At 38.6% G+C, this 24261-nt stretch overlaps 1 protein-coding gene across 1 annotated transcript in view; it reads right to left on the bottom strand.

Moving 5' to 3' along the window:
* Nucleotides 1-12893, bottom strand: part of LOC147822070 (olfactory receptor 14I1-like) — a 37461-nt gene extending 24568 nt beyond the window's left edge. Inside the window, exon 1 of the mRNA XM_087197541.1 lies at nt 12446-12893. Coding sequence (XP_087053667.1) covers nt 12446-12893 — 448 coding nt within the window. The remainder of the gene's footprint in view (nt 1-12445) is intronic.
* Between the last annotated feature and the right edge of the window lie 11368 nt (nt 12894-24261).

Below are 24261 nucleotides of genomic sequence, written 5' to 3' on the forward strand. Positions count from 1 at the left end.
TGTAGAACAAAAGAGGAAAAACTTCAGTCCAACCCTTAAACAGAAAACTGGGTTCAGTTTTGAAATGTGGCATCGAGGGTGGGAAGACAGCCCCTGCAGGTACAGGGCTTTTCTGTGAGTGAGAACATCAGCCCAGCATTGTGACCCAGCCACCTCAGAGAACTCTCTGTAATAGGTCTGGGTCCTCACTACAGAAGGCTTTGCTGCTGCCACCACTGAATCCTGTATATCCTGAGGTCTCTGCACCTTGAGCCTCTCAGGGAGTCTGTGAAGAGCCCCTCTTTTCACAACCAGCTCTTGTGAGCATCTCCTACAATGTCACTGGTGTAATGTGAACCAGAGACACAGAAGGGTTTGTTCTGTGAATTTTGATTCCTGTAGGAACTCAGTCTTACCCAATTAAGACTCTTCTCAAAGTGGCTTCTGATCTGACCACTTGTAAATATTGCAGTGAAGCAGAAAACTGTGATGACTCTAGCAGATCCCCCTTAGCATGAAGATAGGAGCAAAAATTGACTTTTAATCCTGATGGCTCTGCAAATGAGTCCTGTCAGAATCGAGAGACCAAAATAGAAGTTTTTGCTTCTTTATATGCTTTGTTTTACATTTATGAAGATTAATTCCATTGGAGCTTCCCTTGGAATAGGGCAAGCAGGATTGATACAAAGCAGAGCAGTGGAGAGGAGTAGACTGAACTGTTCTGATAGGATGTTCTGAGTACATCACACATCTTTGGTGACAGATTACAGAAGTTGTCATGGCTATTCAGGTTTATTGTAAAAAGAGCATAGTAACCTAGTTAACCCATAGATGCCCCAAATCAGTTAACCCATAGTTACCTCATAACACAGTTAACCCATAGTTGCCAGATTTCACATGGAGAGGTAATCTCCTCTCTCATTCCCTGCACTGAAGCTCTGATTGAAGAGCCTCACCTTTTATATTAACTTTTTATCATTTTTGTAATGCTTTATTTCATCAATACCTATGATTATATAATCTTTTATAGATCGATATCTTTTAGCCTATACACCTTAGAGGCTGTTTTTGAACCATAGTCATTTTTATCATGGAATTTAAGACTCACATTTTCACATACCTGTGACAAGCATGAGATGATCAAGCAGATCGCCATAATGACATTAAAAAGCATTTAACACGGTTTTAAAACTTCTTAGAGTGGACAGTCCTCCTTTAAACATTTTTTTTAGATTTTATTATTATTATTTTTAAGATCTGATCTGGTATATGCACTAATTTCTGTATTTATTTGGTGAAGATTTTATTACTTGACCTTGTTCGTCTATCTGTATGCACTAATTGGTCAAATTGAATTTGTTGTAGTCTCTTCTTTGGCTAGTAGATAATCTAATGTTCATCTATTTAAATATATTATATTTTGAATCTTTGTTTTTTAGTTATGAGATTTAGTGTGCAAGCACTTTTATTGGTTATGTAGCACAGCTCATAGCCTTTTTATTTGGCACATAAATGGGAGTCTGATACCCCCACATTTTATCTTTAGCCCAAGTGACTGGCCAATAATATTGGATATTTTTCTTGGTGGCCATTAACCTTAACTTTTAATCTTTTAAAAAAATCTAGACGTAGTTACAAGTTTAAACTCCTAAGTGATCTCTATCTCTGGATTGAAGCAGAGGGGTGGGGGTACCATCTTTAGGCTTATAGATCCTGTAAGGATGTGGGTGCAGTTTTGACAGTTTCTCTGTCGCAATTATTGTAAGTATGAAAAAGCAAAATAGCCATTATAGAGCTCACTGTACAGGTGACAGGTAGGCAGGGGTCACAGTTATTGGCTGCCCCAATGAGCGATGTCTTTGTCTTGTTGTTTTGGGCATGGAAGAGCTAAATATCTCTAGTGTAAGCAGCTGATACCAGTAAAACATCTTACCCACAGGAAAAAGGGGAGGGCTAGCAAACAATTTTTATTGCTTTTCCAACTGGCCTTGGCAGCCTCAAAAACCATATGATCATCTCAATAGATGCAGAAAAAGCATTCAATGAAATCCAACACCATTTCATGATAAAAATCCTACAGAAAATTGGAATAGAAGGTCTTTATCTTCACCTGATTAAGGCTATCTATGAAAAACCAACAGCCAACATAATACTTAATGGTCAAAAACTGAAAACTTTCATGTTAAAATCAGGAACAAGACAAGGGTGCTCACTATCAGCACTCCTCTTCAATATAGTTCTGGAAACATTAACCACAGCAATTAGAAAAGAGAAAGAAATAAAAGGAATAGAGATAGGAAAAGAAGACGTTAAACTGTCATTATTTGCTGATGATATGATACTTTACATAGAAGACCCAAAAAACTCTGCCAGAAGACATCTAGACTCAATTGACAGATTCCGTAGAGTAGCTGGATACAAGATCAACACTCAAAAAACAATAGCCTTCTTGTACACAAATAACAGACTCTCTGAGAGAGAAATTAGGGAAGTAATTCCTTTTACAACAGCATCCAAAAAATGAAATATCTAGGAATCAATCTAACAAAGGAAGCAAAAGATATTTGCACTGAAAACTACAACACTCTGAAAAAAGAGAGATCAAAGAGGATAGAAGAAAATGGAAAGACATCCCTTGCTCCTGGGTAGGAAGAACCAATATAGTGAAAATGCCCATACTTCCAAAACTACTATATAGATTCAATGCAATGTCAATTGAAATTCCAACAATATATTTCACAGAACTAGAGAAAACAATCCAAAAATTGATTTGGAACCATAAGAGACCTAGAATAGCTAAAGCAATTCTAAGCAACAGAGACATGGCTGGGGGTATCACAATCCCCAATTTGAAACTATACTACAAAGGTACTGTGATAAAATCAGAATGGTACTGGCAAAGGAACAGACTTGAGGATCAGTGGAATAGATTAGAAGATGCAGAAACAACTCCAGACATGCTCAGCTACCTCATCTTTGACAAAGGAACCAACCACCATCATTGGAGGAAAGATACCCTGTTTAATAAATGGTGTTGGAATAACTGGATTTCAACCTGCTAAAAATTGAAACTAGACCCATAACTATCACCATCCACTAAACTAAGATCGAAGTGGATTAAAGATATAAATATTAAGACAGAAACACTAAACTTGCTGGATGATAAGTTAGGTAGAAGCTTCAATGATATTGGCATAGGAAAAGACTTCATGAACAAAACCTCAGCAGCATGGGAACTAGCAGAAAGAATCAACAACTGGGATCTCATCTTATTAAAAAGCTTCTGCACTGCAAAAGGAACCATCAACAAAGCTAACAGACAACCTACAATATGGGAAAAGATTTTTAGCAGCTGTACCTCAGACAAAGGACTACTATCTAGGATATATAAAGAATTGAAAAACATCAGACCCCCCAAATTCAAAGACCCAATTCAATAATGGACATTTGAGATGAACAGACATTTATCAAAGAAGTAAAAGCAGCAAACAAATATATGAAAAAATGTTTAACATCACTTATCATTCGAGAGTTGCAGATAAAAACAGCACTGAGATTCCACCTCACCTCAAAAAGAATGGCTGCTGGCAAGAAATCAACAAATAACAAATGCTGGCAGGGTTGTGGGGAGAAAGGAACCCGTCTCCATTGCTGGTGGGAGTGCAGACTGGTTCAACCACTGTGGAAGTCAGTATGGAGATACCTCAAAGAACTAGGACTAGAGATCTCATTTGACCCAACTATTCTCCTGCTGGGTATCTTCCCCAAAGAATTTAGAGAATTATGCCACAGTGATATATGTGCACCTAAGTTCACAGCAGCACAGTTTGTAATAGCTAAAGCTTGGAAGCAGCCCAAGTGCCCATCGACTGGAAACTAGATAAAGAAAGTGTGGTTTTTTAAATAAAATGGAGTACTACTCAGCCATAAAGAATGAAAAACTAGAGTCATTTATAGCTAAATGGATGCATATCAAGGATATACTTTTAAGTGAAATAAATAGGACACACATGTGTACATACCGAGTAGTTTCTCTCCTGTGAGAAACTGATAGTGTAAACAAGGATTAAAATGATTAAAATGAATAAATGATAATTTGAAATAGGAAAAACAGTCCAAAGATAAAGGAGTGAAGGGAGGGGAAGGGGAAATGAAAATAGAGAAAGGAAAAACTATGAGAAAAGGAAAAAAAATGGAAATGATATCTACGTAAATAGGGAAGGGTGGAGGGGGTGAATGGTGCACAAGTAAGGAGGAAAAAATAAGAACCAAGATATATCATGTAAAGGTACAAACACCCAATGATGTAAAGGAATTGTGTACCTAAAATGTACCAATAGAAGAACTAAAAAAAAAATCAAAAAGAAGGTTAATGAGACAAGTATTTTTTTAAAAAGGGATGACAGTTCATTCAGACAATTTTAAAGGAAGGTGACTTTATGTGAATGGCTTCCCAGGCTTGTGCTGTGCATAGATGTGTCAGCCTCCCATTTGACTAGAGCAGGGCTTTTGACTCTTGGTGATGTTGCCACATTTGAGGCCAGCATCGCTGGCCCTATGAGGGTCCCCTCTGTGTCAGAATGATTTTGGTGTCATGGTGGGTATCTCTGGAATGTTTTTGCTATGAGTTGTTGTCCTTTATTTATCTGACTGTGATGGATCTATGTGGGGACCCCTTCCTTTTGAACTGCTGTGGGGGTCATCATGACTGTTATTGGACCCTGGTATCTAGGCTTAAGATTTTCTTGATGCTAATCTTTTACCTAGACTGAGTCACCTGGGGATAAGGGGTGGAGAGGACTAGAGATGCTAAAGTGGGTCTTCTCCAGCATCTGGGAGGCTAACTTCTGGAAAGCCTTTTTCAGCTTAATCATGTCATGATTTTAGGGGAGTTCTCCTAAAGTTCTTATAGGGTAGGTTATTTCCCTTAGGATGGAAGTGGCCCAGGAAATAAAAGCTTATGGGAAGAGCAGTCTGCTGTCTTTTGAGGGTACATCCCATCCAGAAGAGGGAAATGAGTAGGGCTTGAACCCAAGTAAGCCCTGTCTCCTGACAGAGCTTGTTTAAACCTGGCCTTAGGGTTTTATTTATCTTTTTAAATTTTCCACGTTCTGGGGCCCAACAGGTTGCATGTAAATTTTAATTAATCTCCAATTCCTTTGCCACCCCTCAGACCACTGCTGTTACAATAGCAGGAACGTTGTCCAGCCTTATGTTTAAAGCAAGCCCATCACAGGGAAATAGTTCCTATAGCAGTCTCTGTACTACTTCTTGGGCTTTCTCAGTCAATTAGGGAAAGCTTTTTCTAGTTGGAGTGGGTACAAACTGTGACCTAGAGGCAATAGAAACCTCTACATTGGTGTGAATCTGTGAAGCCAACCTGGATGTCCTCAAAAGGTATCATCCCATTTTTGGAACCCTGTGGGAATTTCTGGTGTCCTCTTGGGTTGTTCTGGGGACAGATGACACTGTATTAGACAACTTGTTTTGTCAGGGCTGTCATCAGAGGAACATAGAAGAGCTGAGCAGCGTCTTTAATATTTTTCCACTACATGGTGGCTTGTACTAATTGAGGCACCATGTGGTAGATTTAGCCCTCTGGAAACTGACATCACCTGTCCTTTTCTCGTGCTACCTATTGGAGATCACCTGATGAATACACCTGTTTTTAAAAAATTTCTTTCCCAAGAGATCAAGAGAAGGAGCACAGCCTTTTACCTTAAACATGTGGCCTTGGGGTCTTGGTTGCCACTGTCATTGTCCATGTATTTTTTAGATCTTTTGTTGATGTCCCCTGCAGTGGACAACTGTTATCTGCTTGGAAGCCCATACAGTTTCCAAGAGTCAAAGTTTGTTTTGAATGTACTTAATCACTTTGCACCTGTTGTAAGTAATCCTTCTACTCTGTAGTGAGCTCCATACACATGCAAGGTCAGGAATGCTTCTCTCAAGTCTGTTCAGACATGTAGCCTCTCTCTCTTTTTAAACTCTACTCCATGAGTGAGGGCAATGAGTTCAGCCTTCTGAGCTGAAGTTTCTTGTGGCAGTGGTCAGGACTCTATAACCTCTTTTACAGTCACAACTGCATAGCCAGCCCTTCATCTTTTCGTCTTCTCTATGTGAAACCTGCTCTATGGCCTCAATAATCACGTAGGGACCCAACTATCTGGGTAAATCAGGTGGCTGATTCAGGTTGTTTCAAGCTTCCACCCTGATTTGAGAGTTTTAACAGAGCAAACTTTGGTCGTGTGTCTGAGAAGAACTGGTGAGCCAGTGGGTACCTTTATCATTTATAAGGGTAACCACACTCAGAGGTTTTTGCCCAAAGCCAATTTGTCAGCCTCTTTCATCAGGAGAGCAATTGCAGCCAGAGTCCTCAGGCAGGGAGGCCACCCTTGTACAACTCTGTCTAGTTGCTTGAGGAAGTAGGCCGCTGATCATTCCCATGAACTGAGGGTCTAGACTAGCACCCCTACTGCAGTCTTCTTTTCTTCAGTCACATAGAGGGTGAAAGGCTTGTTTAGGTCAGAGAGACCTAGTGCCAGAGCTTCCTGAAGCTTTTCTTTGAAAGACATGGAAGTTTTTTTTTTTCCCCATGCTTGTGGCTCTCCTGCCCACATTTGTAGCTTTATCAAGGGGCTTAGGTAGGATGATGCAGTTGGGAATCCATATCTTATAAAACCCTGATGTTCTCAAGAACTCTCACAATTGTCTCTGGGTCTTGGGTTTTATTTTGCTTGGGGGCTGGTCTGTTTCTAGGCCAGGTAGTTTGTCTTTTGTGCACACCTCAGTCCATTTTGAATTAAATCCAAATCCCACTTGGGGTCCATCTGAATTGTCCAGTCATGGAGACTTGCTTATTTTTTTTCCAGGGGACAGTCAGAGCCAGGATGAACCATAGAGGTGGCAGTTCAAAGTGAATTATTCTGTCCATAAAATCAAGTTAAATTGGCCAACATATCCCTCCCTAAAAGGGGAACTGGACAATCAAACATGTACAAAAACTGATGAACCACCATGTGGCCCCCCATTTTCCAAATCCAAGACTGGCAAAAGACTTATGCCTTACTTTTTCCTGTGGCCCCTTGATTTCAGCTGTCTTATACCTGAGAGGCCCAGTGGAGAATGTCAAAATCAAGTGGTTCATTCCCATATCAATTAGTTCTGGGGAGTTTTAGTTATATGAGGCCTCCTGATAGAAGCAGGGGAAGCAGTATGGGATTTGGGGGCCAAACCAGAGGTCAGACCTAGTGTGCAGTGGACACAAAATGGTGCAGGGCTCTGAGGCTGCAGCTGGCTTGGGGCCAACCTGGAGGTGAAGGGCCTGGCTCTAGAGCTGCTGAGGGTTTTCAAGCTGTGTCTGGTATTTCTTGCCCTTGAGGGGGAAGTTGGTACATGAGCAGGAGTATCTAAGGCCAAATCATCTGGATTTCCATCAAAAATGGGTGGAGTTTTGGCAGGTCTTTGCCTGCTTGGACAGGCCCATTATGACCACTAGAACTTTGGAAAGGTGTTCTCTCAGACAAGGTGGTGGACAAAGAACTAGCTGCAACCCTGAGCCCACATAAGGGAACTGATCTGGGTGCCTGGGGCTTTCTGTCACATCCTGATAACTTGTTATATTTTGTGAACTAAGGTTTCATTTTTTAAATGAGCCTTGTGGGGGCCTTCCAACCTGAAACAATGGTCATTCTGTCTCATAAAGGATTTTGAGTTCCCCTGGAGTAAGTTTCTGACCATAATCTCCAGTACATCCCTTCTTAGTGTGTCTTTTTCTTTTCTTAATCATGACCACTAGAGCAGTCTTTTTACTATGGTTCTCATTTATGGTTTTACTTTCCACAGAAAGAGACAATAAACAAGATGCCAATTGCTTTGTCCATCACAAGCCAGTCTCCTCATGGAGATATTAGGTCCCTCTGAGCACTGGCAGGCCAATGATCCTGGCTGTCACTGAAGTGCTGCCCTAAGCCATATGAAGATGGCCCTGGAATCTGCACTGGCTTCAGCCCTGTGCACCCTGACCAGAGTCAGGATTGCCATGTCTGTCTCATTCACACACAGGCACTTGCACATTCAACCAAACACATACTTCCACCCACCAACAGCAGCAGCCAGACCTACCTTCTGGTGGCTAACAATGTTCTGGTTTCACTGCTCTTCAGAAGCTAGTCAGGGAACACAGAGGTTGATCAGTTCTCTTTTGGAGACTCCTCTTTGGATCTCCTTCTCAAAGTGGGACCCCTAAAGCTCAGCACAATTCAGAGGTCTGCTAACTGCTGATTGGTCCTCTCTGTGTGAGCCCTCCTCAGGCAACCAGCTAGGGTGCCTCAGAGGCTGGTCATGCAAGGAGACTCTCACATGACAGAAGTACTCTGTTGGCTAGCACTCAGCAGAAACTTGTAATCTGGGGCCAGCTGACCTTCCCTGTTCTGCTTGTTGGGGTGGCACTCAGCCATGACTGATTATGTCAGGCCCTAGAGATTCCCACCCAATGCATCAAATGAAGCAGGAAACTGTGAGGACTCCAGACAGACCATGCTTAACAAGAAGATAGGAGCAGAGAGTGGCTTTAAATACCAGCAGCTCAGCAAGTGGCTCCTGTCACTCTTCATAGCCCCAAATAGACATTTGCACTTCTTCATATACCTCTTTTTACATCCATAATGCTTAATCTCATTAGAGCTTCCCTGGGAATATAGCAAGCAGGATTCATATAAAGCAGAGCAGTGGAGGGAGGCAGAGCAAAAATTCTGGCAGGATTTTCTGAGTCCTTTACACTCCTTTGATGACAGATTACAGAAGTTGTAATGGCAACTCAGGTTCACTGTACAAAGAGCATAGTAACCTAGTTAACCCATAGTTACCCAATAACTCAGTCAACCCATAGTAGTCTAATAACACAATGAACCCATAGTTACCAAAATTCCATAAGGAAGAATGGTCTGCTGTCTCAGCAGCACTTAAGGAGTCACTTTCATAGTGAAACTTAACTTTCTTTGAAGCTTACAGTAAGCATTATTATTATTTTTTTTTTGCAGGATTAGTGTTCCTGGTCTGTTGTTTATCACTGGGGCTGCAGGTCCTGTCTGAGCTTACATTGTGAATGCTTGGCCAGGTGCTGCAGGGAATTCTTTCTAATTCATGTTATATATCCTGCATTATTCTGATCTGAAAGTTAAGAAAGGACAGTACAAGAGAAGAAATGCCCAGGCAGTATTCCTCATGAACATACATCTAATACTCCCAACAAAATACATGCAAACCAAATTCAACAGCACAATAAAAGTAAGTTTTACTATGATCTGTTGGGATTTACTTTTAGGAAGAAAATTTGGTTGAATGCATAAAATAAATGAATGTGATGCAAAAAAGTGATAGGATGAAGAGCAGCTTTATAAATCATCTCAATAAATGCAGAAAATCATTTGACAAAATCCAACAATATTTCATGATCAAAACTCTCCACAAAGAGAAATCCAGTCGTCACACACCTATAATCCATATTCACACACCCTAGCTCCAGGCACCTCCAAATACACCATCCATGAAACATGAGACTTTATAGGGACATCTAGATACAAGGCAAAACACATATGATAGTGCAATTCCATGCCTTGTATGTATACAAGACACTGAAATCAATATACTGGAGAAATATCCCCATCTCTTTTACCTTGCAGGTTTGTTGACAAAGAAGCAACCTAGGTGTCCCTCATCAGATAAGGGGAGAAAATCCAGCATATGCACTAATGGAATGGAACTATACAGTCTTAAAAACAGGGAAGTTCTGGCTTTTGCCCCAACATGGCTTAACACTGAGGGCCTTATGCTATGTGAAACACACCTGGCATAATAACTTTTATGTGGAATCTCACAAAGTTCAATTTGTACATCTAGAGAGTAAAATGATTGTTACCAGATCCTGGAACAGATGGTTCAGTGGGCAATGGAAATATTGATCAAAGTACGCAAAATTTCAAGCACAAAGTAAGATAAGGCTTTAGTGATACATTGCAAAGAATGGTGAATATACAGTCATAGTAATGCATGATGTATTTTCAATAGCTGAACAAAAGTAGCTGTTGCAGGTTCACACTTAGAAATGGTAAGCAGAATGGATGATAGATTTGATAGTCTGATTTTAACATTACACTCTGTAAACCTTAAGGAATGACAAGACATCCTTTAAATGACTATGAGTATCAGTTGTAAATAAGTAAATACATGAAATTTCTCCAAAGAAGAACTAGAAATAAAAGTTTCCTAGTGTAAAGGACTTGAGTATTATAATTGAAAAATTCTGACACATAATAATATGTCTATTGAAAATGTTGAAAAATACTGATTTACAAATTTATAAAACCATTAATAATAATCATAGGTGCTAGGTAGAGAATCAAAACAAAAAAAATAACTAGAGTAATTTATAAATTAACTTCAGATATTAGAAATCAGTGTTCTTGTTCACTCAAATATCTGGAGGAATATAATCTGCACAGAAAAATCTACATAAATCTAAACAAAGACAAAAATAGGGGAAAATAAATTTAAATTAAAATATTCAAAATTGTTAACACTACCTTTACAACAGTGTCATTTAAATATAACTTAGAGATGGATTTTTTCCTTGAAACCAACTATCATGACTAAGATAACATTACATTTTAAAAAGAACTGTAGATATGTTAGCTTGGTTGCAGTAAATACTTGATTTAAAAATACATAAATTAGTTTTTCAGCTTATATGAACACATAAATGCCACATATAGGTAGACTTCTCAGGGATGAAACCTTGAAAGTTGAGGTATCTCAGGCATCAGAGGAGGGTGAGCCCCATCCAGACCTTCACCAGGACATGAGCTCTCCATGACAGGAGGTTCATGGGCCAAACAACACTTGCTTCTGTGTGGATCAATAAGTGTGGAAATGCAGGGAGCCTGATGCACCTGTTGTTCTAATGTTGGATTGGAGCTAAATGGGCACCAGGGCCTCAATGCTGAGGTTTTCCCAGACAGGGCTTCTCCATGAGAAAGAAGGGAAAATTGAATTCAATTCTGAGAGACAATATAGTCAATGTGTGTGTTAGCCAGCCACATGCTGCAGGTTCATCTCTTAGAAGTCAGAATAATAAAACTCTAGATTTTGAGTGAATCCATCTGTATGTGCTATTTGATGAAAAAAAGTGTACCACACAGTACAAGCATTATCTGCTGTTCTCCAAGGAGATTCCAGCAGAAGTTATCATTTCAATTATCTCCATGCTACACTCTGATTTGCTTTTGTTCCTTATCCACAAAGTTTGAATGCATCAACCATGGCCCGCATTTTTTCATCCAAACCAGAGAAATAAAACATAAACTTCTAAGTTGTAATTTTTTGAAGGTCAGTTGTTTTGTGTCTTGATTTTCATTGGATGAGGAAAGGGTTTTAGCAAATGTAGCCTAAGGGGCTGGCAAGATCTTACTGTCCTCAGCCCTGGGTCCCCCCCCCCCCCCATCTAATCACTGTGTTACTCATCCCAGCCCAAAATGAAGGGTGAGTGCATAGAGCACAATGCACACAGCAGGGTCTTCTCACAGGACCACTCAGTATGCTTCTCCAGGTAAGTCAGATCCAGGACCTGATGTTCTGTTAATAGTACAGGGATCTATTAAAGTGGAACATATAATGCATACCTTGCTCTTTATGGTGCCTGACTGTGAGTTTTGCTCAAAACCATCTCAAATATTTTCAAAATATTTTGTCAGTACAGACTAGATTTCTGGTGTTTCAAAAGAATGAAATATACAACAAACTCAACATGAAAAGGAAAACAAAATTTATACTTCACCATAATAAGTACAGACAACAAAAACAAACAGACATTTAAAAGGAGATAATCCACAGGTTATATCCCAGTTTTAAAAACATTCATCTAATGCAAATAAAACAATTTTCTACTGATAGACTAATATTTATGTTTTATTCAAGAAAATGCTTGATTGTGAACCAAGAATATCTGTTGAAATTTCTTTGCAGGGCAACATTGATTTCCCTGTTGCGTAGACAGTAGATGATGGGGTTAATGAATGGGGGCACCATGGTGTAGAACATGGCAATCAGAAGATTCTTAAGGGATGGCTTCTTTGCAGTGGGGCCTAATACAGCCACTGACCCAGAAATGAGAAACAAAAGGAGAATGGCCAGCTGTGGGTACAGGTAGATATGGCTTTGTTACAAGCTTCCCCTGAAGCAGTCTTAAGCACAGTTGAAAATATGTTAACATATGACAAGAACATAAAGGCAAAACATACCAAGGCAAGGCAAACACTTATAGCAAGGATTACAAATTCAGAATGCTGGACATCTGAAGAGGAAATCCTCAAAATTTGAGGTATATCACAGAAATATTGCTGGATCACATTGGTCTTGGTGAAGGGAAGCCTGAACAGAGCTCCTGTGTGGATAGCAGAGTAGAGCAAACCAGAGGCCCAGGAGCCAGCTGTGGCCTGGGAGCATAGACTCGGGGTGATGATGAGCCCATAGTGTAGAGGGTGACAAATGGCCACATAACGATCATAGGACATGACCACCAGGAGGGCAATCTCCAGTGCTCCACAAAGGATATTCAGGAAAATCTGTGAGGCACACCCTTTCAAGGATATGACCTTACTGCCCATCAAGATATTCACTACCGCCTTTGGAACAATAACTGAGATGCTGCTGAGATCTATGAAGGCCACATTGCTTATGAAAAAGTACATAGGAGAGTGCAGATGTGTGTCTGTCAGGATGACAATGACAGTCACAAGATTCCCTGTTAGTGCTCCCAGATATATCACTAAGAATAGCACACCTTGCAGAACCTGGAGCTCCTGGGACCCTGCAACATCCATGAGGAGGAATTCTGTGAAGACAGTGAGGTTGTCCATGTCTGCCGACCTGCTGTGGTCTCTGCACAGTCAGAGGTTAAAGTGAGCAGAGGATGCTACAAGCAGAAGGTAGAGGACCTTTTAGAAGTATAATAAAATGCTGACATTGGCACCAATGTGTGGACTCTAATCATGAGCTCAGCATAGAATAAATGGATAAAATAAAGTATGTGGAAATCTAGTGAATCCATATATTTATATTTTGGGTTTTTTCCAAACTTCTGATATTCCATTAGTTCCTACATTGATAAGATGAAACATTTAAGCATTATCATGTTTAAAATGAAATTTAGCCCCGCCAATGTTTCATTTATTTGGCACACTTAAGCCTTTCTAATTCTCGCTGCACTACTCAAGCATTGTTCTCATTTGCTTAATCTTTCCATGACCATTCCAGAGTTTCTCTATGAAAGCTTCTTCATCACCACTGGGCTTTGGAAATCCATCATCTGCTCCTCATTCTCTAGGTCCTGGGTTAGAGAATGACTGTGATGTGGTCCTTCTGTGGATGATGTTTTCCTTACTTTTCCCTAACACATCTAATGCGTGAAACTGAGCTTCCTTTGACAATAACTTTGATCTAAAGAACACCAGGCCAGTCACACTGCACCAGTCTGCCACTTCAAGAGGTCTTCTAGACCTGTGTGTGAGCCCTTTCTTTCCTCTTTGCACCATCATCTATGGAAGGTGTGATTTCATTTGGGATGTACAAATATTGTTCTCCTATTGCCAACAAATGGCCAGTTCCCTTCCTGCACTTTCTGGTCTACATACTTTCATCAAAAAAAAATTCCAAATCAGCCCAGAAGTGTTTGAAATAGTCTTCCAAGACAAAATATTAATTTAAGAATGGATTTCAATATTCAGTTCTATCCAGACCTTCCCTCTCCTTGCTTTCATAGCTTTTGATAAGTTACTTGTGCTAACATAATTATTTTAAATCTAATTTAGTTATTTGTGGTTGTTTTGAACCATTTCAAATCATAAACAATCTGTTTACAGATTATTTCTTCAGTACTAAAAATAGCTGTATTGAAGGTTTAATGTCAGTATTATTTCATTTTCTTTGAAAAAACAGAATTGCGAGATTATAATATTGAAAATATTGTGCCATTTTTAATTTTGTTTATCAAAATAACAGATTTGATATGGGTCATTAGCAGTCTCCTTTCCATCTTGATCTCTCTCTTTCCTGTCCTTTCTCTGCAGTCCAAACAAAGTCTCAGCTTCCCTGTGCTAAATTCACCTTACATTTCTACTCTTCACAGTGCATGACAATCCTCCATAGAAAGGAAAATAGCCCAGGATCCTTCCTCCCCCTGATCTTTCATTTTCCAAGTGATAGCTTGAAATTATTTTGCTCACAATTTTAAAATGTGGGCCATGATTGTCAATTTCCCATAAATTATTAAATGGGTGACATATAATATCTGGAAGATAAGCATTATGATTTAATACTTTACAAAACTGAGCTGTTGATAAAATCATTCATAATAATGACCATACTAGATATCTCAACTTTTTGGTCAATTCAAAGAATATTTTTGTCATGTGACTTGATCTCCATGAAATGGCTAATAAACTTCATGAGCTTGTAGATATTTTCATTACATTTTAAATCCAACTTATCAAAATATTTAATTCTTGAGGCCTGCTGCTTAATTTCAGGATAATTTCCAACCATTATGATCCTGTGACTTGGGGCACACATGAAATTCAGACCTTTGAAGAGCATTTGAGATCTAACTGCCTAAAATAAACATTAGCATGCAGAAAATGGCATCTATACTATAAGCTCATATACATCATATGGGGAAATATAGGTAAGTTGGCTTAAGGATTTGAAGTATTTCATGGGTGTTGGTATATGATTTATTCATTACTAATGTTAAAGAAAATACATTAATGTATAAAAACTTACATGAACAGTGGAGTAATGAGTCTAACCTCACTGACATGAATATTGTTTTGCACAATATTAAGGAACTCAGCAAGGTCCTTGCTCCTGCTTCTTTCTTCAATGAATAAAACACATCCTCCCCTTCTCAGTGAGACTCCCAGTACAGCCCACACTCAGCCCCACTTCTGAAGTAGTTGTGAGCCCAGTGAGTTTTCACCAAGGACTCAAGTGGGTCACACTTCTGATGAATTCCAAGGACCTGGTGATCCCAACCTCCAAGGATTCCATGTTTCCTCCAGCCTCTAATTGGGAAGATTCTTTGGCCACACCAATGAGACTAATTAAATTTCCAACAGAGTTCTGAAGAATTACATTAAAAGTGTGACATTTAATAACAAGGAAGGAATCAAAAATGTTTCACACATCAGTGGAGATTCAGTGAATTTTAAGTACATGTCTGATAATGAAAGTAATTTACTTATACTCTAGAAATCCATTTGGTATTACATAGAACAATATACCAGGTTTGGGAGTGCGGCTTTGCTCTGTGGGTTGATATGTTCCAGAAAACCAGTATGTGTTGCAGAAAATCTTGCACCATGCTGGAAAAAAAATTGCATCAGAGTTGAAAATAGTCATCAATAACCCTCAGTTTCTAGTCTTTGATTATTCTTAAATAATTACAAGTTGTTCTGATTTGTTATGGAATAAATGGACAGTACCACCATTCATAAGAAAATACAATTACAATCCCCCTTCCTCTTTCTAAGTGTAAATCAGTGGCAGATATTTGTGTGTTTGTGTGTGTGTGTGTGTATGTGTGTGTATGTGAGTGTCTGTGTTCAACCATGCCCACATTGTGCAATAGAATGAAGATTTTTTCATGGGAATTTGTTTGCCATCTACAGGATCAGAAATCAAGCACATTTTCAAAAGAATGGAAGTTTCCCATTCTAACTCATTTAGTGCTAGTTTTGGGATACAGTGGATTTCCCAAAAAGCCTATCTCTCGGACTGTTTGACAGGATTCTTGTATTTGTTAAATGAACCATTGTTTGAAAAGGCTTGGTATTACTTGGTTAAATGTTCTGTAGAGTTGTGGCCCTGAACCTAATGGGTCCGGGGCTTATGTTTGATGGGATACTTTGTATTGTTGATTCTGTGTCTTTACTCGTTATTTTTCTGTTCAGATCTTTCATTTCTCCCTCATCTGAATCTTTGTGAACTGTACATTTGTAGTAATATGTTCATTTCTTCTAGCTTATCCAATGTGTTGTAGTGTCATTGTCCACAGTACTTTTGTATTTCTGTTATATCAGTGCCACTATCGTCCCTTTCATTTGTGACTTTATATATTTCCCTTTTTTCCTTCTTTGAAAATCATTTTGGATCAAAGTTTGATGACTTTTGTTTATCTGTTCAAAAAATCAATTCTAATCTGTATTCCATTTTCTATTGCCTTCATTTTCTTTATTTTACTTATTTATGGTTTATACTTTCTATTTTATTATACCTTTTTCTTTTGGGCTTAGTTCATTTAATCATTCTAGCTGAGATACATATAAATTTACTTGATTTCTTTTTAAATAGGTGTTACTAAATTCTAGTAAAAATTGCCTTTGCTGCTTCTCTATTATATGTGCTGTATTTCTATTTTTATTGATTTAATGATATTTTAAATTTTCTTTTTTAATTTCTTTCTTGAAATTTTGTATATGCAGAAACATATTTTTAACTTCCAAGTATGTGTGGTTAGCCAAAATTTCTCCTGTTATTGATTTCTGGTTTCATTTTATTATATCAAGAAAATATATCTTATATGATTTTAGTGTTTGAAAAATTGAATATTTTTGAGGAATAAAATATGACGCTTTTTGAGAATCTTTTGTGAAGGATTGAGAACAAAGTATAATGTATCTGTTGGACAGAACCAAGACCAGGAGTTGGAGAAACAGTAGATGGGGAGGACAAGGACCTGAGGAAACTGAGGTAAGCCCTGAGAAAGCAGGAGCACATGGGACAGAACCTAACTGGTCTGCCCAGACATTAATGTGCACAGAGTCTGTTCTCCTGATATCAGAGGCCTGGCTGAAAAGGGCAATGACAGGGTTTCATTTTCATGTGCCTAGCAACACAGCCCACTGAAGTCTGTATTGAAAGCCTTGAGCTTGGGGCCCCCCACGGCTGCCTGCCCTGAAGCTCCCTCAGCTGGCAAGGCCTTTTCCTTGTTTTCTCTAAGAAGATACCTTGGTGCAACCCCACCAGTGCTGTCCTATCCTTACTTCCCATAGTTTCATTCCAATGTACAGAACTCTTTGAGGCTGTCTTGTCAGACCTGGTTCAGGTCGGTGGCCTCCCTCAGCTTTGGTGGAGCTCTAATGTATTTGTCTCTTCTTCATTTTTAAAGGAGAGAATTGAACAGTAAAATATTCATGATGGAGATTCTTTTCCCCTTCAGGACTTTGAAGATTTCAACAGATTCTCTCTAGGCTTGAAAGGTGTATAATCTGAAGTCTCGGGCTGGGGATTTACCTCAGTGGTTTTGCCACTTGCTGCACAAGCGCAAGGACCCGAGTTTGATCCCCAGCACCAAAAAAAAAAAAAAAAAAAAATTCAAGAAGTCTGACCAGCTTTTGGGAGATTTTTCACCCATATGGCTTTGTTTTCTCTTGGCTGGTTTCAAGATTCTCTTTTTCCTTTTGACAATTTATAATATGATTTGTAGTATGCTTATTTGGGGGGGGTCATGGATGGAGTTTTGACACTTCCTGAATCTTTATGTCTGTATCCCTCCCACGATTTGGAAAGTTTTTACAGGGGAATCTGTTGGAAAAATAAAAGTCAAGTTGCTGTATCCACTATGACTCTGGGATTAGGCTAAGGCACACATCCTAAGATCCAGCCCTGATCCCAAGAGAAAGCAAGAGGTGTGGCACAGGTGTATTCATGGAAAAGTTCTCAATATACACTAAATCTCTAGGAGAGCATCTGCTGGAGATATCATCTGCCAAATCCAGGAGAAGGGGACATCTTCAAGTATGACAGCAGCTCAAGGCTGTAAAGAACATGAGGAATCATAAAAGGAAAGAAACACACAAAAAATATGAAACTAAGCTTCTATAGCTCACCAGAAACAAAGGGAGATCTATGAATTTCCTGTAGAAGATTAAAAAAAAATTAAAGAAGCTAATTGAGCTACCAAACACAATAAATTTCCAAGCAGACAAATACGAGAAACACACATATGAATAAAACAGTGTTTTCTTCTGAAACTGTAGAAAAACAAAACTAAAAAATCTTCAAAATATATCAAAAGAATTTTTATGCAATTTTAGACGGAAAGCTGTTCCACTTTCTTCCACCTTCCAGGTGGAGAACCAGTCATATAGGTGAGTGATTTAGTCTACTCTTGAAGGCATTGAGGAGGAGATCGAAGGACATAAGTTCCAGTAAGGTCAATGGGCATGAGCCTGGAGCTCCCACATCCTAGGACAGGAGCAGATGGACATCCAAGCTCATGGGGAACCCACTGCCTTCTTCCCTGGTTTTGTTTATCCTGGCTCTCACTTTGTTTAAAGACACTGGCCTGCATTAGTGAGGGCAATGTTCTTTACCTAGTCTGCTGTTTCAAGTGCTCATATTTTCCAGTAACTCCCTCAGAGAATTTTGGTAAAAAATGTTTTACTTGATATCTGGGCTTTCATGAGTCAAAAAAAATTGTTGCACAAAATTTACATGAAATATTGCTTCCAATTTTGTGCCAATATTGATTTGACATATTGAAAATGGCACATGTTCAGTATTGTGAGTGGTAAATATAAAAGAAATGTGTAATTTTCCCTCCCTAGTCTTAATGATAAACTAAACATGATATTACAAAGTTGTCAGTAGAAAAACTAATGTACTGTGCAGCTGTTTAATGTATAATCTGCATAAATGACCTATACCTAACTTAAAGTCAAGTGAGTTAGTAGAAAATAAGTAAAATATATTTACACTTGCAAAATATCCACTGAATATTGGAAAGTTTTCTCTTTTTCCTTGCCAATGATACAGAGGTGAAGTTGAGAAAAATTAGTGCAAGAAATTTAATTCTGGGACTAGTGAAAAAAATTAAGAATATAAAAATAAAATCCTGCCTCCTCTAACCTTTCACAAGACAGTGAATCTAATGATACAGGCACTGTTAGGAAGCATGTTCTGTCCCAAAGCTGATGATGTGGTACACAAGATGTGGTACACAAGAAAGTCTAGGATTCTTCAAAGATGACAGAAAAAATTATGAATTGCAGGTTTCAGGGGTGACATGGTTTGTGAAACTCTGCCTTCTTGTGATCACTGGAAATGAACATCACTAATGATGAAGAGTAAGCTCCTTGACTGATGTATGTATATAAAATTACTCCAAACAGTGAAGAAAACAGCTCACTATACATGTATACAAACAAGATAAGGCACAGCCTTCTCAAGGAAAAACAACAGTGTGTGAACATGTGACAGCTAACTACGGTATCAGGCTGGGTAAGACGTGCCCAGGTGATGGGTTCAGCACAGTTCTAGGTGTGTCTGGATGGAACTTACTGAAGAGGAAAACCCCCACCAGGCTGTGGGCTTATACCCTGGATGGACTAAGAAGGTAAAGAAGAGGGAATTCTCCCTTTTGGTCCTTCAGAGGAGCTCCAGTCCAGGCCATCACCTTCAGATGTCCCTCTCCATCTTCCAATCCAGACTCTTCTTCCTTCTAATGGGTTCTGAGTATGGACTCACCAAGGACAGTGCAGTGACCTTAAGGCCTTTGCCAGAGTGCATCCTCCATTTCTCCAGGGTGCTGAAGGCCCTTTTCTATCTATCTATCTATCTATCTATCTATCTATCTATCTATCTATCTATATATATATATATATACACACACACATATGGTTAAAACTGTTCAGAAGTGAATTGTACCTGATGCTCAAGCTTTATTTGTTGTGGGAATACAGTAATTTTTGTTATAAGTAGAATGATTTTTTATCAAAATAAGGAAAATTGAAATGGCCAAATGGGTATAAGATGGTTGTGGGAATTTAGCAGAATATGTCTTGGAGAAAGAATTTTAGACAGGATTGAATTGGCTAAGGAGAAAAGGAAATATTTTTACATTCTGAAAATTCAGCATTAATACAAAAATATCTTGATGTGAAATACAAATATTTTTGGAGAATTGGTGTGATGCCAGTGAGAAATTTTTAGTGTTTGGCTTACATTTTTAGTTTGTTGGTCTATCCAACAGTGACTCTAGGTTTTAGAAAGATAATTTCCTGTGTTTCATATCATCCTTTTGAAGTTGCTGGTCATATACAAAATCTGCATCTTCTCAGATAAAAGAGTCAAGGCTTTTCTATGATTGTATAACTTTCTGTATTCTCCTTTTAAGTCTTTTAGTTATCAGTGGTTAAGGAAATGAGTTCTGGTCACAGAAGTGTTTTGTTTTTTACTTTAATTTTTGTTAGTTCCTGTTTGCAGTACAACATGGTCACATTCCTTGTGGGGAGAAGGCAGATGTACCCATTGCATCTTAATCCATTTTTTATACCCTTCCCTTTTCCCCCCAACCACTGACCTATTGAGTCCCTTCATATTAGCAAAAATTTTATCCACCTATTTATTATTACGTATTGTTTATATTGCTTTGTATTTATTTCTGGGTTTCTTACATAAGAGATAGTATGAAATATTTAAGCTGTGTCTGATTTATTTTACTTAACAATATGATCTCACAGTGCATACATTTTTCTACAAATGACCAAGGTTTATGCATCATGTGGCTGAGTCACTGAGGTATCTCAGGCATCAAAGGAGGATAAGCCCCATCCAGACCTTCACCAGGGCTTGAGCTTTGGATGACAGGAAGTCCATGGTGCCAAACACCACTTGCTTCTCTTAGGAGCAATAAGTACGGAGACACAGGGAGCTTGATATGCCTGTTGTTCCAGTGGTGGACTGAGGCTAAATGGGCACCAGAGTCTCAATCCTGAGTTTTCCTCAGACAGGGCTTATAGATGAAAAGGGAGGAAAATTAGGATTCAGTTCTGAGACACAATATCATCAATATGTGCATTAGACAAAATGCTTTAGGCTCAGTTCATGGAATTAGAAAATTAAAACTCTTGACTTTGGGTGAATCCATCTGTATGTGCTATTTGATAGAAAAAGTGTACCACACAGTGCAAGCATTATCTGCTGGTCTCCAAGGAGATTCCAGTAGAAGTTATCAGTTCATTTGCCTTCATGCTACACTCTGAGTTGTTTTTGTTCCTTTTACACAAAGTTTTAATGCATTAACTATGGCTTGCATCTTTTCATCCACAGAACAGAAATAAAACACAAACTTCTACATTATAATTTTTGTAGGTCAGTTGTTTTATGTCCTAATTTTCATTGAGTGAAGCAAAATGCTTTTAGTAGATGCAGCAGAAAGGGCTGGCAAACATCTCAGTGTCCTCAGGCCTGAGTTTTCCCACTGTCCAATCACCTTGTCACTTATCCTAAGCAGATTGGAAGAGCGAGTGCAAAGAGCGCAGTGCAGACAGCAGGGTCTTCTCACAGGACCACTCAGTGTGCTTCTCCAGCTTGGTCAGATCCAGCACCTGAGGTTCTCTCAACAGCACAGACATTTGTTAAGGTGAAGTGATTAAAGCATGTTGTGTTCCTTATGATGTCCATATTGTTTCTAACTGAGCACCCTTCCAAGTATTTTCAAAACATTTTGTTGATGTATACCCTATGTCTAGTGTTTTAGGAAACATGCATAAAATATACAAAAAAGGAGCAAGAAATTTCACGTGAAAATTTATACTTCACCATACCAAGGATAGACATTAAAAAATAGAGAACTAACATATAGATGATGAAAATGCATAGATACTAATTTAAAAACCTACTTCATATATGAAATAAACTACTTGCAAAAGTTACTTGAGATGTATTTTATCCAAGAAAACCCTTGAGTGGGAACTCAGATTATCTCCTGACCATTTTTCCCCAGGCAGCATTTATCTCCCTGTTGTATATTCAGTAGATGATGGGCTTCATGAATGGGGGCACCATGGCAGAGAACATGGCACTCAGCAGATTCTTAAGGGATGGTTTCTTTGCAATAGGACATAAGGCAACTATTTCCCTCAAAATGACAAACCAAAGGAGAATGGCCAGCTGCAGGGTACAGGTGTGGACATTACTTTGTTTTGAGCTTCCCTTGAACAACTCTTAAGTACAGTTGAAATTATATTAATATATGAAATAAATATAAAGACATTACATAATAAGACAATGAAAACATATACAACACTGATAATAAATTTTGACTCCTAGGCATCTGATGACAATATTCTCAGAATTTGAGGAATATCACAGAAATATTGCTGGATCACATTGGTCTTGATGAAGGGGAGCCTGAAGAGAGTGCCAGTGTGGATAGCAGAGGCCCAGGATAGAGGCCCAGGAGCCAGCTGTGGCCTGGGAGCACAAACTCGGGGTGATAATGAGCCCATAGTGGAGAAGGTGGCAAATGTCAATGGAGCATTCACAGGACATGACCACCAGGAGGACAAATTCCTCCACTGCAAAAAGTGTATATAGGAAAAATCTGTGCAGCACACTCTTTCGGGGATATGGTCTTACAGCTGTCATGGAATTCACTATGGGCTTGAGAACAATAACTGAGATCTTTCCAAGGTCTATAAGAGCCTCATTGCATATAAAAAAAAGTTCATAGGAGAGTGCAGACATGTGTCTGTCATGATGAGAGTGCTAGTCACAAGATTCAGTTAGTGCTCCCAGATAAATCACTAAGAACAGCACACCTTGCAGAATCTGGAGCTCCTGGGAGCTTGTAACATTCATGAGGAGGAATTCTGGGAAGATGGTGAGGTTGTCCATATCTGCCCACCTGCTGTGGTCTCTATAGAGTCAGAAGTTAAAGTGAGCAGAGGATGCTACCAGCAGAATGCAGAGCACCCATTAGAACTACAAAGTGGCTTCTAGTAAGGAACATGGAATAGAGTAAATGGACATAGTTATCTTGAAACACAGTGAATGCACATTTTCCATTTCAATTTCCTTTCCCAAACTGCTAATACATATTCTATTAGTTTGTATAATCATCAAGCCTGAGAGCTAATCAATAAAGTACTTAAAGTGCACTCAAGTCCCAGCAATCTTTAATTATTTGGCATATTTAAGTCCTTTGTAGTTCTACAGGACACCTTGAGTGTTTTTTCCTTTTACTTCACTTTTTGTGGCTTTCCCTGACCAGTTCTATGACAGCATCTGCAACAACACCAGGTATTCAAAATCCCACATCTGCTCCCCATTCTCTAGGTCCTACAGGAGAAGAACGACTGTGATGCAGCCCCTCTTGTAGCCAATGCTGTCATCAGTTTTCCCCTAACAGATCTAATACATGAACCTGGTCATGTTTGATGATGACTTTGTTTTAAATGAAACCAGACCAGTCACACTGCACCATTCTCTCACTTCAGATGCTCTTTCAGACCTATGTGTGAGCCCTTTTCTTTCCCCCTTTTCATCATCATCTATGCAAGATGTTATTTCCTGTAGGAAGTAAAAATTCTATTTTATATTGGCAATGTACAGGATGTTCCCATCTTGTACAGCCTTGTCTGTGTATTTTACAAAAAGAAGAGAGAAAAAGAAAGAAGTAAAGAGAGAGAGAGAGAAAGAAAGAAAGAAAGAAAGAAAGAAAGAAAGAAAGAAAGAAAGAAAGAAAGAAAGAAAGAAATTGAAGTAGTTTTCCTACCTATGGTCCTCACCTGGGAATGGATTCTAATGTTTAATGAGGTGCTAACTTTCTACTCACAATTTCCCCCTGCTTGCTTTCATAACTTTTTTCAAAAATCTCTTTATTCTTAAATAATTATTTTAAATTTAATTTATGAATCTGTGCTTGTTTTGAACCATTCGAATCACAAATAATCTGTTTACAAGTTACATTTTAGTGTTAAAATTAGTTATAAGAAGAGGCCTAATCTCAGTATTATTTTATTTTCATTGGAAAAAAACAGAATTGAGGGATTATAATAATAAAAATATTATCATTACCACTTTAATACTTGATAGGTATTTACATTGTCATTACAACATTCACAACTATACTTTTCATGTGCATAAAAATGATTTCCTGACAGTGGTACATTCATATGCCTTTCAATGTTTTCAAATATTTTATAGGAATTTTTAGTTTGGTAATTCTTTGAATTACATGTGTTTTTTATCCCCCAGTATTCTTATTTCTCTAGTGAAGAGAAAATCTTTTTAGCACAGAGTGTCAGTCTCAAAACCAATGCTACCCAATGAGGCTGATACAACAACATGGTGTAGATCATGGCTGTAAAGCACACTACAGAGATTTTTTTGTTGATGTTGTTTTTCTTTTTGTTTTTTTGTGGTGCTGATAACTGAATTAAG

Source organism: Heterocephalus glaber, unplaced genomic scaffold, assembly GCF_053883595.1.
Source record: "Heterocephalus glaber isolate CG9 unplaced genomic scaffold, H.glaber_assembly_v1.0 deba00001673, whole genome shotgun sequence".
In the NCBI taxonomy this organism is placed as follows: domain Eukaryota; kingdom Metazoa; phylum Chordata; class Mammalia; order Rodentia; family Bathyergidae; genus Heterocephalus; species Heterocephalus glaber.